Source organism: Sminthopsis crassicaudata, chromosome 2 (genome assembly GCF_048593235.1).
Source record: "Sminthopsis crassicaudata isolate SCR6 chromosome 2, ASM4859323v1, whole genome shotgun sequence".
In the NCBI taxonomy this organism is placed as follows: Eukaryota; Metazoa; Chordata; class Mammalia; order Dasyuromorphia; family Dasyuridae; genus Sminthopsis; species Sminthopsis crassicaudata.
Genome location: NC_133618.1, coordinates 624,021,857 through 624,040,961, shown reverse-complemented (window position 1 = coordinate 624,040,961; position 19,105 = coordinate 624,021,857). Strand labels below are relative to the sequence as shown.

General features: G+C 38.0%; 1 protein-coding gene across 1 annotated transcript; it reads right to left on the bottom strand.

Moving 5' to 3' along the window:
- Positions 1–420: 420 nt before the first annotated feature.
- Positions 421–8,573, bottom strand: SPRN (shadow of prion protein). Its single transcript, XM_074296281.1, has 2 exons — positions 8,334–8,573; positions 421–5,617 (listed from the first exon to the last, which is right to left on the bottom strand). Exon 2 carries the CDS (start codon positions 5,592–5,594, stop codon positions 5,154–5,156), a length of 441 nt encoding a protein of 146 aa, XP_074152382.1. The 5' UTR covers positions 5,595–5,617; positions 8,334–8,573; the 3' UTR covers positions 421–5,153.
- Between the last annotated feature and the right edge of the window lie 10,532 nt (positions 8,574–19,105).

Genomic DNA, 19,105 nt, shown 5'->3' with positions numbered 1-19,105 from the left:
TCTTAGCCAGTTATTTTTAACAGTTTATTGTTAGGAACCTGCTGTTCATGATTGCTATTGAAATATTCTAGAGACTCTATTTTTGAGAAATAACCAGTTTTCTAATATAATGATTTATTTTCATAGTACCTTCAAAACATAAATTAAAAACTTGAACAAATATGGTTGAAATATACCTTGTGGTTTAATACAAGAACAGCTGCCATCTGTCTTGTGTTATAGGGAGGAAGTCCAGCTAAATTGATTCCATTTTTGCAACAATAATTAATTAAAGCCTGGGAAAAAGTCATTCAATGAGCAATGAGCCATATATATATATATATATATATATATATATATATATATATATATATATATATATATATACACATATATATGTGTATATATACACATATATATGTGTATATATATATATGTGTGTATATATATATGTGTATGTGTATGTATGTGTAAATATATATATGTGTGTGTGTGTGTATGTATGTGTAAATATATATATGTGTGTGTGTATGTGTATGTCATATGTCAAATAGAGTAACTTTTAAGACTAAGACATCAAACCTGCCCCTAAGCTCCTTTCAGACTTCAATAAATGAACAATTGTAGCCTCTATTTAAAAAAAAATAATCTATTTCTAACCAACAGTTAGTTAAGATAGTGGGGAGAAATCATTCAACAAATGTTTATTAAAAGGAATATATTTTCATAGTGTTTTAGTCAGTTGAATTCTACCTTATTAAAAGTTTTTTGGAGAGTTTTATTGAAATAAATTATTTGAGCTTTTTTGGAGAGGGTCTATGGAGGAGTTCTTAACCTTTGTTTCATCATAGTTCCCTTTGGCAGTCTGGTGAAACCTATGGCCTCAATCTTAGAATAATATTTTTAAATTAAAAAAAAATATATTATAAGGTTACCAAGGAAGCCAAATAACACTGAAATATAGTTATAAATATTTTTAAAAGTTCAAGGACTCCAGGTTAAAAACTGTATAGACTGTATACTATAAGGAGATACTGGCATCCGGAATGTTAAAAAGAACAGATATTTGGACTCTTTGTACCTGTTCCAAATCTGTCCACTCTAAACACCACAGGTGGGCATTTTCTGAAGCATTCTAATATCATTGTTGAGGGTGACCATGTAGCAGTTTTGACAGCATTGCATTAAATATTCATAATCTTTTCTTATGGGATCATAGTGTTGAGTGGGACTTTAGATCATTTGGTCTCTGACTTTATGGATAAGAAAACAGATCCAGTGAATGAAGTCAGTTGTCTGAGATTATACATTCACCTGAAAATAGGGCTTAGGGACATTATTGACTAGGGAGAAGCAAAAGTAATAATTATAAAACTTTATGATTATTGCTAAATACTGCGTATATTCCATATTCAAATTTGCCAAAATTAAAATTAACCCTGTCTTGAGAAATATCGTGTGATATCTGATATGAGCCTACTGTAAACATTTCCAGTTTTAAAAGCATTTAATGTTTAGAATGGCTGAGTTATATGAGTGAATCCTCATATAAGGTACATTACTTGATCTCCTTGATATAATCTCTGATCATGTGGTGTAACGTGCTGTTTTCTCCAGAAGAACCTAACAATGTGGCTTTAGCTTTTTCCTTATAGTTTAGTGGTACATCTGTCATGCTTCAAACCATCTGGAGGGTTGTAAAGTTACTATAGAAACTCATCTCACCCTGTTTAAGCAGTAGACTTGTTAAAGCAGTTGACTTGCATTTGGATTTAGATGACTGTTCTAACAGTAGCAAAAAATAGCTGTTAAAAGGAGAGTTCAGAAAGATGTATATCACTCCTGAGATGGAGATTCCTGACTAAAGTTTTAGAATCATTTTCCCTGCTCATCTGCCTAGTCTTCTAACACCATTAAAAAAATACTTTGATTACTATTCAAGAAGTCCTCTTAACAATTCTATAAAGAAAATATCAAACTCCTTAATTTTCTTATTGTCCTTGACAAACCTTCAGTGGTAAAAATCTCAAAATGGTTTCTATTCAGATTCATAATTCAGATACTAAGAAAATATAAACCTCAGGTTTGCTGGTTTTATATTTTAGTATACCTGTTAATTCATTGAGATGTGTTCCTCCTCCAACAGTACAAATAACAATTCATCTATGCCTTTAAATTTTTTTCCATGGCCTCCCATACATCTTAGAGAGCTAGAAAAAGGTTCCTAGTTCATTAGTTAGACTTTGCATAAGCCCCTTTTCATTCTTCTCTTTCCCTCTCCCTCCCAACTTTACTGGCAGGCCACTCCTTGGTACCTGGAGTATCCTGTGGAACCTTTGGTGAAAGCATAGACCACCATCTCTCTGCCAAATTCGACTAAAGTCATGATGAACATAGTGTCATTTTGGCATGCAGAGATAGGCCTATGCTTATGATGTTGGTTTCTCACCATAGAGATAGGATATGATAGTGTGAAGGGAGAAACAAATAGAGGGAGACATACAGCAGTGCTCAGACCGTTAGAAAAAAAGTGCTTGGTTCATTGTCCTTTTGGAATCTTCATCGGGGTCTGTTCTTCCAGATTTATTATGGAAACAATGAAGCAGTTGCCTAGGAAAAAGTTTTTGTCTTTGGCTGCTTGCTTGATCTCTTGTTATAGGCCCTTTCACTTCCGTTAACCGTTAAGTGTGTTGAAGGGAACATTTTTTTATGTTATAATAAAGTCCTGGGCAAATCACTGAATAGCCAGGAGAAGCAAGCATTTAGGTCTTTGTATTAGAAGTCCAAAAGGCACAAGACCTCTGCAGGCCTAGCATTCCAAAGCTCAGGTTCTGAGCTGTCAGTCTAGGGTTGCCCTGACTGGCTCTTTAGCCAGAAGCACCAAAGATCATGCTGAACCTCTTTTAAGATTTTGTTGGTGGAGGCATTCCAAAAAAAATCTGTGCACCTGTGATTTTAATTTTCTCTCTTAGGAGAAGAAAAACTTTTTCCTCTGATACTGAAGACCAATCTGTCCTTTGTGTTATTAAATAATGATTGTCTTAACTCTTTTGGATGAGAGAGCATGATTAGTTAGATACGAAGACTATGAAACATAGTTGGGAAATAGTTGAACTGTAGAAAGATGAACTCTCCTGAGTTTCATGTTGGTACCTGAAAATAAGACAGTTTGGCAGGAAGGAATAAAACATTGGTTTTTAGTAAATATCTCAAAGGTTTTCTGAAATTAGGATGTTGCATTCTTATAATGAACTTAACTTTTTTTTGGAGGTGAACATTCTTTTAGGTCTCTACAGTGCACTTCACTGAATTCCTTTTACTGGCAGAAAAAAAAAATGGCAAATTGAATAGATTTTATTGAGGAGGGCAAGAAAATAGTTCTATCCTTTCATTTCCAGAACAGTTTATATAGAGTACTCAGCTTTAACACTGACTTCAGTTTTTATTTTTTTCCCCCCCCATTGGAGAATGAAATCCAGATTCCCTCAGTCTCTCTTTCAAGGCTTCTCTTTGAAGGGCATCTGAAGAGAAATAAAACCAGGTTAGTTACTTGTCCACTAGAGGAGCTTGGTCCTTAGACCTGAGGCCTTAACTTCTGTGGGATGTCTGCATTTTTTTTTTAGCTTGGTTCAGACAAGATTTCCATTTTCATTAATCTTCACGATGAGTCACTCAGGAGAAAGATTCTTGGGAGTTTGAAAAACCTTTCTATGAATCACAAATCAGCTTTTACTCCTAAGGAAGGAATAGTAGAAATTTACTTCTAGGAGGAATGGTAGAAATTAGCAGGTAAAATCTCTACAGTTGATGGTTGAGGACTTCGTTGTATAATGACTGATTTGGTAAACAAAAAAATCTTGAATGAAAAAGACATTCAAGTTGAAATGTAATACTTCTCTCTCCTCTGAAGAGAGCCTAAAAAGTTAGCTTCTTATTTCGTACTCATAGTATTAGATCTTGATCTCCCAAACTCAATCAGATGTTGGGTACAAATCCAGGAGGCAGGGAAGTGAGGCTTCAATGAGGTGCTCATCAGTTTCCAGAGTGGCTAAGTGTTGGCCACTGCCAGAAGATAGATCTGGTCATTGGGCTGTGCTTGAGGAGCTAAAGTCAAAGAGAGAAAGCATGTCCAAGAATGTGTGATGTCCTTGGCAAGGGGCATCAAGGCTCCCTACCATTAGATAGAAATAAATTCCTTTTCTCGGTTTAATGAAATGCTTCAGAGACACCTTTGTTTTTCTGCAGCAAGTGAATTCCTTTTAGGGCCCTATAAAATTGTCCCCTCTTCTGTTGGATTTTGTTGAAATTTAAATTACATCCCATGATTTCATGTGAAAGGGCAGTGTGAGAGGCAGGCCAGGTTTTCCCTCATCTTGAAACTCTGGGATGATGCTGTTGCTTATCTTGAGTGATAGAAAGCACTCCTCTCAATGTTACCTCTGCTTCTAGGTGTGCCCCCAACTCTCTTTGGCCTCATTTTAGGTATCAGAGCATCCACTGGTGCTCTTTTTGGGTGCTGGGCATCAGGCTTCGAGCTTTGGCTTGGGCTCAGCACCTCTTAGATTCCTCTCTGAAGAGAGTATGAGAGTTGGGGCATGGCAGTTAGAATCTGGTGGAATAGAACTTTAGGGTTTTCTCTTATTCTTAGCACCTCCAAACATGGATAAGTAAGAACCATTTTGAAATTACATGAGTCAGTTCCTATAATATGGACCTTTGGGTGAACTTAAGGGGAAAGAAATGGGGAGAACTGTTCTTTCTGGGGACTAATGCTATTGGGTATGGGTCTACATCAGTGGGCAGCTGTCGATACCATAAAAGAGTGAACTGTGGGGAAAATGCCCAACTTTTGAGGTGGTTCACTCTCAGTACAAGAATTATCTAGAGTTGTCCTCTTCATGTCCCAGGTGTGACCTGGTGCTCCTTCACCTCTGGGCCTGGATTCGTTGGCTCACCTCACCATCCTCAAACTCTCATGAAACCCATTAAGGGTTTTTTGGCAGTTAAGGAAGAGCTCAAAGGAAAGGAATTAGCACAGCTCCTTAGAAGCTATTGTAGAAAGTAAAAGATGAAACCATTAGGACAAGAAGGTGGGGCTGAGGAAAGTGGAAAGGGGCAGATGGGGCAGATGGCATATAGAGCAGAGATCATAACCTTCCCAGAAAAGCTAATCTCTAAAGAGGAAACAGCTGAAAGAAACCCAGGGTCAAGCAGAGGCTGAGATTGGGCTCCATGCCCCAACGGTCAGTCCCTGATGTCCACCTGTAGCTGTAGACTCCTTCCCTGGTCTGGTTGCCATAGTAGACTTCTGTCTCCAAGCCGTTGTTCATGCCTACCTCTCCGGATATTCTCCTCCCGGCAACCCCAGCAATCGCTCCTGCAGCTGCCCCTGCCGCAGCTCCGGCTGAGGCAGCCGCTGCAACCCGGAACGCTGAGCCTGAGGAACTGTAGCGAGGGGCAGACTTCATCCTCATCCGGCTGCTGCTGCTGCTGCTTCGACCCCTGCCACGAGCTGCCCCTCGGGCTCCACCGCGACCTCCCTTGCTGGTGACATTCTCACAAAAGAAAGCAGCCAGGAGTAGAAGGGTCCAGCACATTATTGTTGCCCAATTCATCTTCAGAACTGGAGCTTTGGAACCTGTGGGAGAGGGGAGGGAATGAAGTCATAAGGCTGGTCCCATAGGGGAGCGGAGGAAGTGCTGGTACCTTGGTATACAAAGCCAATGGGACAACCCTGTCTTCTTAGTCTTGGCTCATCCTCCAGGAGTGGTCCAGAGGTAAGGCACAGAGTTGCTCTGGAGAAGACACTAATCAGATCCCACTGTATGTAAATTCAGGCCCACCCAAAAAAACCCAGTCTTATCTATTTTTGACTTATATAGGGATAGAGAGTGAGGATGGGTATAGAGACATAGTTGAGGATGATGTTTTTTTTCTCCATCCCTCTTTCAGCATCCTCCAAGGATGCCCATATTGTCACCTTCCTTTCCTTATCTGACCTGATAACATTGTGGGCCCTTCCATTTGTAGTATTTAGTATAATTGGTGTTATATTCATTGGTGTACATGACATATATCCCCAGCCAGACTATGCTTCACAAGGACAGGGACCATCCAGCACAGCACATAGCATATAGGATACTTAATACTTTGTGCCCTCATGACACATTACCTATGTTGAATTCTATTAAATTGTAAACTCTTTGAGGGAACCCCCCTTCAATATATAATAATTAAAAAAAATCCAAACATTCAAACTTTGGAACTTTAAATGAGTTTTTAAGAATGCAGCAGAAGGCTTTGTATGCAGGTGGTGTTTTAAATAAATGCTTGTTGAATTTCTGAATCATGAGACTCAATTCTGAGAAAACTGCAGTAATTTTTGCAGAATTAACCTCAAGGAAATGCCAAGAAGTAAAATAGTCCCCACCCTAATCATTCCTGCTTCCTCATTCTTTTTCCTGCTACTTACACACCGGTCTCATGTCAATTATAACCCATTAAAATGTATTTCAGAGGCTGGTAATATTGGCATTCATATAATGTTTTAGAATCTGCAAATTGCTTTAAATTCAGTCTCATTTTAGCCTCCCAGTGCCCTGTGAAGTATGCATTATAGTTATCACCAACCCCATTTTATTGCATTAAGATAAGTGATATTCAGGTTAAGTAATTTGTTCAGGGGCACACAGCTAGTGTCAGAGGAGACATTTGAACTCAGGTCTTCCTGATCTTGATCTCCCTAATCTTGATTGTGTTGCTTTTGTCAGGAACCAATTTGTCTGCTTAGAAAATGGATATATCATGGCAAATGAGGTACATTTCCACAGTCCCTAACAATTTACTGGAATTCCTGATCCTGGGGGGGGGGCATTTGTTTATGCTTGATTTTCCTAGGTGGAGGTGGAGGCACATTCTCCAAACTCTTGAATGGAATTTGGTTTTGAGGTCAACTTTAATGGTGCCCTTTTCCCCTTTCACTACCCATACCTTAAATACCCTGGTTCATCCTCCAAGCTATCTATCTGTCCAGTAGTTTTAAGGAAGAAATGAGTTTGACATGGACATGGACAATATTGACTTAACAACAAATCTGTCTGAAGTCTCATATAACTTATATAACTGTTATCTTCCCTTTAAGAGCTGCAGAGCACTATTTCCTCTCCTAGGGGAGCTTTGGGACTATATTCTCTAGGAATCACTTCTCAGGAGAATCTTCTATAGCCAGCTTGAGTGGGGGAAAAGAAAATAGATTATGCTTTTTCTTTACTCCTCCTTTTCATTAGGAAAATTGAGAATTGAGGTAGGTAGAATTGAAGAAGGAATTTAGGGAGGAAAGGAGGTTGAAGCAAAAACTGGGGCCCCCATCCAACTCCAGATTGCCCCCCCAAAACATTGGCTGGTAAGGACTTGCATGAGTGGTCTGCATTGGGGTCCATTTTGAGAGAATTGGAAGAAGAGGTGGGCAGGAGAAAAAGGGATGAAAGCTGTTAAATGAAGGAATGAAAAGAACTATGGAGAGAATAGAAGGAAGATGGAGGGAGAGAAATAAGGAATAGAAGAAAAGGGATGTCTTAAAGAAGGATAAAAAGGAATATTAATATAGTGCTGAAAGGAAAAAAATTTGGGAAGGGGGAGAGAAGATGAGAATGGCTATGGAAAGGGGGGTATAAAGTGAAGGATAGAAGAGCCTGAAGTTGGAGATATGATGGTGAGGAAGAGAGCTAGGATAGAGAAAGAGAAAACAGGGAGACATGAAAAGAAGAAATTTGGAGGATGGAATGAGGTAGGGCTGGAGCAACAATTAAGGGAGGTTGACAGCAGTTCAGGGAAAAGAGATCTTCCACTATTCTTTAGCCTCTTCAATCCCGCCATTAGTGCATTCCCTTCCCAGATCTCTTCTGTCACCATCTCTGGATCCTTTAGCTCTCTCATATCTTTCTGTCCACGTCTTCCAGTGTTCCCACTCCCTCCCCCATTATATTATAGTCCATCTACATCCCCTTGTAGCCTCCTTTTTCTTTTCTCTTCCCAAACCCCCCCTTTCTCTTTTCCTTGCCCATCCCCCTACCTTCCTGGTCTGTATGGTTCAGAAAGCAGGTGCTGAGACTGAAAACAGATCTAGGTCAGAAGCTGTGTAGTGGGGAAAAACCCTGATTTTTCAGAATACCTGATTATATGCTTTTCGACAAGTCACTTAGCCTTACTGAGGCTCAGTTTCTTCATCTGTAAATTTAGCAGATTAGAAACTTGGATAATCTCCAAAAATCCCTTTCAGCTCAAAATCCAAACATCTTCCTCCCAATTCCTCCCACTCTCTTCCCCCCTCAGCTTTCTGATGATGAATCGCTTACCCAGTGAGCTCCAAGACTAGACTTCCCTTCAGAGAGCTGCTGCTGTCCGGATCTATGGTGCTGATCCTGGGAACCCTACCCCAGCAGATGGCAGATTCTAGACCTTCCTCCTAGATAGAGGAGAGGGCTCAGAAGCAATGCTGGTTCCTGACTTGCGGCTGCATCGGAAGGACTCCTCCCCAGATGAGGAGGTGGGAGGAGGGTGAAGGATTGAAGCTCAGCCCTCTTGGCATTCAGGGGTGGGCAGGATCTACAGAGCTCAGGTTCCCACCCTCTTCCCCTCCCCTCACCCAATCCCCTTCCTGCTCTGGCACTGAGTGAGCTCTACACTCCGTACCATCCCTCTTTGTTCAAAATGACACCTTTTCTTTACTCTAAGATCAGCTCACAGGGATGTGGGGCAAAGACCTAGTTCTAGAAGGTGGGTCAGTTTTGATAGATTGTATCAGTGACTTGTAGGAGGTAAAGAGGGTGGATGTAAGAGAAGATACCCTAGAGAATAGGGAGGAAGCACAGTTAGGATGTAAGTGTGTAACTGCAATGTCTAGTTAGTGCAAGTGGCCTATAAATAATAAGTGCTTAATGTTTGATGAATTGAGTTAAAAAAATTAAGTTGATCTAAGTGCTTCCTTATCTGTGAAACAGGTATGATATTTTCACTGTATTCCTCTGAGAGAGGGATATTGTAATGGAAGCACTTTGTAAAATTTAAAGTGCTTTGAAAGTATGTTATAAGCATCATTATGTTGTCTTGAATAGGAAGCATTATGTAGTGACATGGCATTGTATAAGCAATATTGGGAAATGTAAGTTCCCTGTGCATCCTTTCTTCTTTTTTTTTTTTCCTTTTTGAGATGTATGGGTCAAATGAAAGTTTTTTAAGGATGGGGGTGTGGAAACATAGGCATGCTTATAGGTAAGAGATGCAGATATTAGATAGGAAGAGATCAAATATATGAAGAATTATCATTTTTATGTCCAACATCAAGTAATAGGATACACAGTAGCAAGAGCACTAGAATCAGAACTGCAGACTGGTACTAACTGTGGCACCAGTGAGGTGTGTGAGCTTGGGCAACATTAGACCTCAGTTTTTTTTCCACACAATAAGTGGACAGATTAGATGGTCCTCAAATTGCCTTCTACTTATATACTACTTATAGAGCATCTTTCCTATATGTCCCTTCCTCTCTGCTCACACTGCCACTTCCCTGGCTCAGGCTCTCATCATCTCACATCTGGCCTCTAATTGTCTTTTATTGATCTCTCTGCTTCAAGTCTCAATCTCCACTTTACCCTTCACTCAGCTACTCAAGCAAGTTTGTAAAGTGCTGATCATTTCACGTTATTTCCTCTACTCAGTAGTGAGTCTCCATCAACTCCTAGGATTAAATACAAAATTCTCTGTTTGATGTTTAAAGTCCTTAACAACCTGACTCCTTCCTATATGTTCAGTATTTTTGCCAAGAAAGTCTCATGGAAAGCATTGGCTTGTCGTGGCCCATAGGATCATAAAGAGTTGGAGATAACTGAATGATTAAACAACAGCAGCCAACTGTAATAAAATCAAAACCCCTTGGAAATATAAGAACTTTGAGGACAGAGATTACTCTTTGTCATTTTTTTTTGGTCTTTATATCCCAGCACTCAGCACAGGGCCTGGTACATAGTAGATACTTAATAATGCCTACTTATTGATCAATAATTGAAATATTGAGGGATTTTTTTGTCATCAAGTAATAGGAAACATGTAGTAGCAAGAGCACTAGATTTAGAAGGCCTGAACATAATATAGTATAGTAATTAAAAAAATTTCCCACCAAATACTCTACAAACCAGTGACAAAGGCTTTCTTGATGTTCCTAGAACAATACACTCCATCTCCCAGCTCCGTGTTTTTCCACTGTCTTTCTCTCATGCTCAAAATGCTCCGCTTCCTTATCTCTACTTCATATTTCAAGACTCAGCTCAAAACCTATCTCTTTAGGAGGCTTTTCCTTCTCTCTTTATCTCCTTCAATGCTTCCTTAAGTTTGCTTCCTATCTACTTTAGATTTATCTTTTATGTGCAATTATTTTCTACCTCATGGGAAGGTGAACACCTTGAGATCAGAGAGTGTAATTTTTGCCTTTTTTTTTTAATCATCAGATCTTAGCACATAAATAAATGCTTGTTGAAAGACTGAATAATGTGTCTCACTAAGAAGCATGTCTTGTACAAAACCATGGTCTATTTGCAACTGGAATAATTTCTGTTTTTTCTATTAGTTTTACTCCAATAAATATATAATAACTTGTACTTTTTAATGTAGCTTTCTAAAATATGGAGAATACTTTATACACACTATTTCATCTGGTAAGGTAAGTATTACAGCTTTTAATATGCCTTATAGATGAAGAATTGAGCAAAGAGAAGTTAGATGACTTGCTCAAGATCACATGGCTAGCAGAAGTGATATTTGAACTGATTTTTTTTTTAATAATTGGAGTCTTTTGCAGATAGGTGGCACAATGGATAGAACACTTGATTCTGAAGTCAGGAGGATCTGAATTCAAATCCTGAATCAGGATTATACTTAATTCTTTCCTTATACTTTCCTCACTGTGTAACTTTGGGCAAGTCATTTTACCTCAATTGCCTTCCATAAAAATAAAATTAAAAGAAAAAGACAAAAAATATATAATTGAAATCTTTTTTTAGTACTTCCAAGACTAAATCACCTAGAATTCATCACATTTAGAATTTTGCTGGAGTAGCAACAAAATTATATAAATGAAGCATGCATATTAAAAATCTATTTTATGATTGGAAGAACAAAGATGCAAAGTTTAAGTGATTAACTCAGTGGTAGGACCAGAACTTGAATATATTTCTGAGTATATGAGACATCAATATAATATACTATGTTTAAACAAAACCTAACATGATTCTAGCTTTCAGGAGGGTCTTGGATTTTGTAGAACAGTAAGAGGCTTTCACTACTTGCTTTCATCATTTTTAAAATATTCATTTGGAAAATAATTTGAGGATTAGGCATTAAACTGTATGTAGCCTGTGAATCAGTATATATTTATACCTGAAAGAGATCAAAGGAGGAAAATATAGTAATAATTTATGATATATTTATTATAATAAAATATTTGCAGTAGATATTTTGGGGTGTAAAACTACGGGGTTCTTCAAACAGTGGAAAATGACTAAATAAATTATGGTACAAAAATGTGATTGATAGAATATTATTATACTATAATAAATGATGAAAAGGATGGTCTCAGGAGACTTGGTATAAACTGATACAGAATAAAGTGATCAGAGCAAGAAAAACATTATATATGATACCAGCAACGTTGTAGTCACTTTAAGCATCCTGCACAACACAATCAATGATCAACCATGACTTCAGAGCACCAATGATGAAAAATACTTCCCACCTCTTGACAGGTAATTGATAATCTCAGGGCACAGACAGACATTTTTGTACATTGTTAGGTTCTTACTAAGTGCTAATGAGATAATGAGATAGTAGGTTCTTACTAAGTGCTAAGTCGGTACTTGACAATTCTCTAGTTCCCGTCTTTACTGGGGAGGAGCTTGCATGCTTAGGAGGAGCAAGTTCATTGGTTGAAGTAATTTTTCCCAGAAGCCCTTGCATTATCGCATGCCCATTCTCTGGGAGGATAAAAGAGGGCAGCACTCCAGAGATAGGGAGTCTCTGCTCTAGGCCAGAGTTGAGTCGGCTCTCTACAGGAAGAAGAATCTGTTTGAGATATTTGAGTTGACACAGCAGATCTCCTTCCAGAGAGCTATCGGCAGCTTCTGGAGACAACAGCACATTACAAATTGGCGTCCACAGTGTGGGGCAAGGACTTTTGCTTATCCTGACAAGGACTTATTCTGAGCCATTCAGAGGAGCTAGACTGGACCTTAGCAATTTGGTGCCTGAACAGGGACAGACACAATCCTCATTCCAGTGGAAAAGACTTTCTGACACAGAAATAACCGTAACAAGGAAACTTTGTTAAAGATTAAGTGAGTGTTCTAATAGACAAATAAGGAACTTAACTTGTTAAAGACTAAACCAGCAATCTCTTATAGCTGAAATGGGGCAGATGTTAGCTAAAGACAATCCCTCGACCTCAGCCGACTCAGCCCCAGCCCCAAAGGCAGCCTCAGCTCCAGCCCCATTCAGGAGTGGTACTATAGAGAGCATAATTAAATAATTGAGGAGCAGAGTTTACTTGTAACCTGGGTACAGATTGCTAAACTCTTGGCTGCATTAAGACGCATGTCCCCTTGGTTCTTAGAGGAAGAAAAGATAGATGTAGATAAATGGAAGCTAGTGGGATTTGAAATGAAAGAATTTCATGCAAAAAATGGGCCTCGTTCAATTTCTGCAGAAGTATTTTATATCTACAACATAGTTCAATTAGCCTTAAACTATCAAGCAAGTTGTAGGAGAAGGAAAAGTTTTAAAAATGAACAGAGGAGGAAGTGTGAGGAAAAAAGGAAAGATCAAGATATTGCCCAAGAGCAAAGGGATTTAAATGAGGAATTAGGGTATGATGACTCTGATTCTCTTGAAGAAGCTTCAACCCTGCCTAGAGAGCAGATTATTGAAGGGCCCACATCAACTCCACCTTCAGGGGTGGAGCAAGAAGGAGGAGGGGAAGAGGCAGAAACACAAACAAAATCGCCTGTTAAGCAGCCTAAGCCTATGACAAGATTAGAAAAAGCATTGGTTAAAGCTAAGAGAGGAGGACAGGTTATAAGTGATTTTATACATGCATATCCTGTGATTGGAGATATTGACTCTATTGGTCAAAAAAGAAGAAGATATGCACCTTTAGATTTGAATTAAAGATTTGAAAAAAGGTTGTACCCTTTATGGGGCTACATCGGCTTATGTTAAAATGTTACTAGATGGTTTGTCTTATGAAATCCTAACCCCGAATGATTGGAAATCCATAGCAAGGACATGCCTACAACCTGGAGAAAATTTGTTATGGCTTGTGGAGTTTCATGAATTATGTGAAATCCAAGTCAGATGCAATTTGGAAATAGGAGTTAAGTGCACTTTTGAGCACTTAGCTGGTGAAGGTCGGTATGGAGAGAATTCAGAACAGATTCATTATACCATGACAATATATGAGTAAATTGCTAAGGCTGCAATAAAAGCTTGGGGTGTCCTCCCTGGACTTTGGGGAGAGGCTTTCACTAAAATAGAGCAAGGTCCCAATGAACCTTTTGCGGATTTTGTGGGATGTTTGCAAACTGCTGTCAAAAGAACTATTGGAGAAAATGCAGCTACAGAAATAATGACCAGACATCTGGCTAAGGAAAATGCCAATGAGATTTGCAAAAGAATTATATGGGGATATGCTCCTTTAGAGGAGATCATAAGACGTTGTGCTACAGTGGGAACAAATGCTTTTTATACCCGGACTATGATGAACATGGAAAGACAGGGTCCCTCCTGGCAAGGGACTTCTAGAGAAACTCGGCGATGTTTTCAATATGGAAAAATTGGACATCTAAGAGCTCAGTGTAGGTATGGAGATACAGTGAGAAGACAGGGTGAGAGAAGACCTAAAACCCCATGTCCAAAATGCAACAGAGGACTCCATTGGGCATCAGAGTGTAGAATAATTCAGGGAAATGGGATGAGGGGCCCAGGTCCAGGGCCACAGGCAAAAAAGACTTGGGGCATGATGGCAGCTGATGTTACACCCAAAGAACCTTTAGAAGGTCAGGACTCTGATTTGATCAACCAGCAGAAAAGTAATCACATGGCAGAAAGGGATTACCTAATAAGTCAGCCAAAAGGCAATCAGATTGCAAAAATGGATTACACTTGGGGAGAATACAGACCTTTTAAACCAACAGGGCTGTGTCCAGTGCAAACAACTTCAATGTAATTGTCAGATGATGAGAAGAGATTTAGAAAGTGGTAAATAGAAGGAAATTAGATAGGTTAACTGCTTGGAGAGAGGGTTTGCTTGTATTTTAATAGACAGAAGGAAAAAGATGAAGAAGGAAACAGATAGGTGGCAACAAGTGCCTGGAGAGAGGCAGAAAAAGAGAAAGACCTCAAAACAAAGGAGAAAATCTAAGAAACATCTGACACTGAAAGAGCATGGCTAATAAGAAGACTGTTAAAGAACTTTAAAACCAGCAGGAATCATTGGATTTCCTAACACAAGATGAGACTAATGGACAATGGACTTATGAACATTTATAAATTCTCAATTTATGATTAGTTGATCATGTTATTTGTTACATACTTCTAGCACGTGTTATGTTACTATGTTATTATGTTACTATGTGTTTATGTAATCTATGTCATTATGTGTAATGCCTCCCATATTGATGGATTTATGTTTCAAGGTCATGACCACCCTATGTTCTAAATCAAAAGAAAGGGGGAGATGTTACAGGACATGACTAATTTGTGAATTTGACTATGCATATTTGTCACAAAGGTTTCATTTTGATTTCTTTTTAATGGAGATAGATAGTAGATAACATTTTTATTAATTGGAAAAAAGCCTTTTTAATTCTTATAGTCTATAAAAGAAGGTTAAAAAGTTCCTTTGGATGAGGATGAGAAGGAATGAAGAGATGGTTGGGGAGATTGTTACATGATGAATTTCCAAAATGAGATCCCTATTTTGAAACGATATAAATGGGAAGTAGAGAATACATAAAGACAGTCACTGAATCTCATTTAATGAGAATTAGAGATCCTTTTTAGAGGCTGAAAAAGATCATAAATTGATATCATAGTTGTTGATTGATTAACTGTGAGACCAATACATTCTTGGGGAGTTTCTAGTGCCTACTTACTTATTTTGAACATCCTAGATAGTGTTTGCAAACAACCTTAGTGTGAGATAAAATCATCTATTCTTACCCTTTACCATTTAGGTGGATAGCTTTGATATGATATCTTAATGCAAACCAAGTTTCTCCTGCCAAAGAAAACAAAGGACCTCAGATGGATCTTATCGAGTCAGGATCTCTGAAAGAAAATATAAGTTTATTATTTGTTCCTTTCCTTCTCTCTACTCTTCCAGTAATTCTTCCTGAGCCTCCCCCTGTCTCTCTATCTATGGCTGTCTCTCTGTCTCTCTGTGTCTGCCTTTCTCTTTCCCATTCTCTGTCTCTCTGTCTTTCTCTTTCTCTATCTTTCTGCCCTCCTCCTTGCTCTTCCCCCCTCTCTTTTGAGGGCTATGAACAGAGATTTAAATAGGTTCTAGCTTCAAATTCAACCTCTTTTCTTCCCTCACTTCTGTTTTCAATTAAGAGTGTTGACAGTGAGTTCAAGTCAGTTTTTAAGTAGACTAGAAGCTCACTTTATTCTTAAATCCTATAACAATTAGGGAACTGACTTACATGGATCTGAATCTTTGGGGTATCCCTAAAATGCTTTCTCTGGGACTCTCAGGAAAGCCATGAGTGGGCCGGGAATAAATAGGATGATTGCTTCATTTAACTTTTTACCTTCCCTAGTGTATATTGCTAAATATGTTAAACTTAATAGGTTGGAAGGGAGGAAACAAACATTTTCAAGCATCTATTATTCTACTATGTGCCAGCCTTTTGTTAATATTATTTCATTTGATTCTCACAATAATTCTGGGAAGTAGATGCTATTATTAGTCCCACTTATGCAATTGAGGAAACTGCACCCCAAATTGGCTTTTAGATAATCAAGTAAAAATATCATCTCTTTTAAAATAGTATTTTTAATAGTAATAGGGTCCATTTTGAACATGGAAAGATATATTTTACTAGCTTATAGAGTCAAGAAATCTCAGAGAAGGGCCTTCAGAAGTTTTACTCAATGCATGCCTTTTATAGTATGCCCATAATAGACACTTAATGAATGTTTATTGGTTTGCTAAATTGAATCCCTAATAATTGGTTATTTCTCTCTCTCCTTGGAGACCCTTAGTGATGGGTAACTTTTACCTCTGAGACAATCAAGAGGTAAATTCTATTTTGTATGTTTTTAATTGTTAGGTATTGTTTTTTAATGAAGTTGAAATCTGACTCTGAAACTTCCACTCTGCGTTTAGTTCTACTCTCTGAGACCAAACAAAACTAAATAAATTAAACTTAATTTCTCTTCCAAATGAAAAGCCTTCAAAAATTTGAAAAGAACTATTGTGTTCACCCTGAACCTTCTCTTCTCCAGGCTACATATACACATAACCAGTTGTTTCTGTTCATTATAAATAGGGCATTCTTTAAGTTGCCTCAATATCTCAATTTCTTTCTTATGAACATTCTCTAATCTTTCTAAAATGTACTTACCATATATAGTCACACCTTCAGGATATAATTACGCCTTATATATTTTGGACAATATATTGGGACTAATACAGACCAACGTCAAAATAGCTTGATTGGCTGCCTTGTCATAATTTATGGATCCCTGGTGACTTCAAGACTGTTCAGTCAGACCAGGCATAAATGACAGCCAGACTGCGAGGAAGGTAAAAATGAGAAATAGTATATGCCTTTAAGGTGATCCCAATCTAGTCTGGGTATACACAACCAGATGATCATTGCAAAAGGCAGTACAACAGACACTGAGATCCTTTCTTGAATAAACTTCCAAGCATTCCAACTATCCTGCAGAGAGCACAACTCCATTGTACTGGCCACATTGTTCGAGTACCAAATGTTCATTTGTAAAAAAGATTATTTCATGGAGAATTCACATATGGCAAGCATTCACAAGATAGTAAAAAAAATGATACAAGGGCACTCTCAAGGTCTCTCTTAAGAACTTTAGCATTGATTGTATGACATGGGAGATACTGACACAGGACCTCTCAGTATGGCGTGCCCTCATCAGAGAAGATGCTGTGCTGTGAGGAGAGCAGAATTAAATTGGCTCAGAAGAAACATGAGATGCTCAGAGTTAGAAAAGTTACACCAAAATATTCATAGGGACTATTTGTGTCTGACTTATGGCAGAGCATTCAGAGCTCATAGTGGTCTCATTAGCCACAGTCTTATTAGCCATACATCAACTCTAACATGCTGATGTCATTTTGGTTCTCTTTAAGAATGAAAAACAATTCACAACCAATATGATAAATGAGGTGAAACAAACTATAGAATGAACAAATAAAAATCATGTATTAAGCATTTATTATGTACAAAGCATTGTATTAGGGAACCAGACTCCTAGTCTGGGACATGGTGGGTTCAGTCATGAGTAGCTTACAGGAAGTTACTATACACAAAAATGAATTTAGATTGGGCACAAGTCAGGGCAAGTGACTAATAGAGAGATATTAGTTAAGTTTAGGCTGAAGAGGAGTGAGGAAAGGCAACTGTTATAAGGATAGTTAAAGTCAGAGGAACTAATGTGTAATGTGAAATGTGTAAACTGTGTAATGTGTAAACTGTGTAATGTGTAATGTGTTAACTGCCAAGAGTCTAACTTTGAGGGTCACTGGGAACACCACAGCGATGACAGTGACATAGTAGTAGCCCTTCAGTGTAAAGTCAGCCAGACAATAGACATTAATTTAGTTCTTATTTGGTGCCAGATGGGAACTAGTTCTTGGGCTGGGAACTAGCTCAGCAATTTAATCTTATACAAGTGCTAACCAATATTTTAGCACTTGGAGTTCTTGCAAAAATGTAAGGATAAACCAAGGAGATTCTGATGTCTGCATTCAGGAAAATGTTGCTAGATGTGTGAAATGACAGAGGCCTCTTGTTCCATTTGTTTTTATATGAAAACATAAATTAGAAAAAGCTGAAGGAGAACAATGAGGTATGCTGAAAAGAACACTGTTCTAAAACTCAGGAGGTTGAAGTGCTCATCCTTCTGCTTCTAGCTGGTGAGGCTCTTCAGCAATCTGTGTCTTTCCTCCTAATTTGTAAAAAAATAAAGGTTCTGATTAAATGGTCTTTGAGGTTCCTTCTAGTTCTAAAATTTAGTGATCCTTAGGGAAAGTCCAATACATTGGAGAGTTCCATATAAGAGAAGTTTCTCATAACAAGTGATACCAAAATTTTTTCTCCTCAGAACCTCAGGTGATTTCTACTTTTGTATACTGTAAGAGGAGATTCAGGAAAGAGAAGAGAAAGTGAGATAGATTAGCAGGTGATTTTTTTAAAGATTTGATTTTCAGAAATCTGAGCTAGTGAAGATAATAAAAGGTTGAATTTGGAGAGGGGAACTTTGAAACATTTAATGAACAATGAATAAGTCAAGATCCTGGTCTAGGATCTATTTCTAGATTTAAGAGAGGCAGGATCAAAAGCAATCAAGGAGAATGCAAAAGGATTAAGGAGGAACAAGAAGCAATAAAAAATAGAAATACTTAAGGAAAAGGAGAAGGCAGTTGGCAAGACAAGGAGGAAAAGGTAAGATTTAGATGGTAATCCACAACATTTGGATCATAAAGCAAGTTGATAGAATAGTTTGGTGAGAGAGTCTAATTGGTAAAACATATAGAAAGTTAATGAACGGTTAAAGAGATGAGTATGACTATGGTGATGTTGAGATTAAGTGGAGAAAGTTAAGTGAGTTATCAAGTGATCTTAGAAATGAGATGTCAACATTCATAAGAATTTTTTTTGTTTTAAAAATCTCAATTATTATAGAGAATAAAGGAAATTGACTATTGCTGAATTTTTGATATTTGCATTTCTACCACAGCCAAGTGACTTTTATCTATCTTTCAGGTGCAGATTAGTCTCCTTTCTGGAAGACTATGTGAAAAGATTTTAAGAATACATCTCCA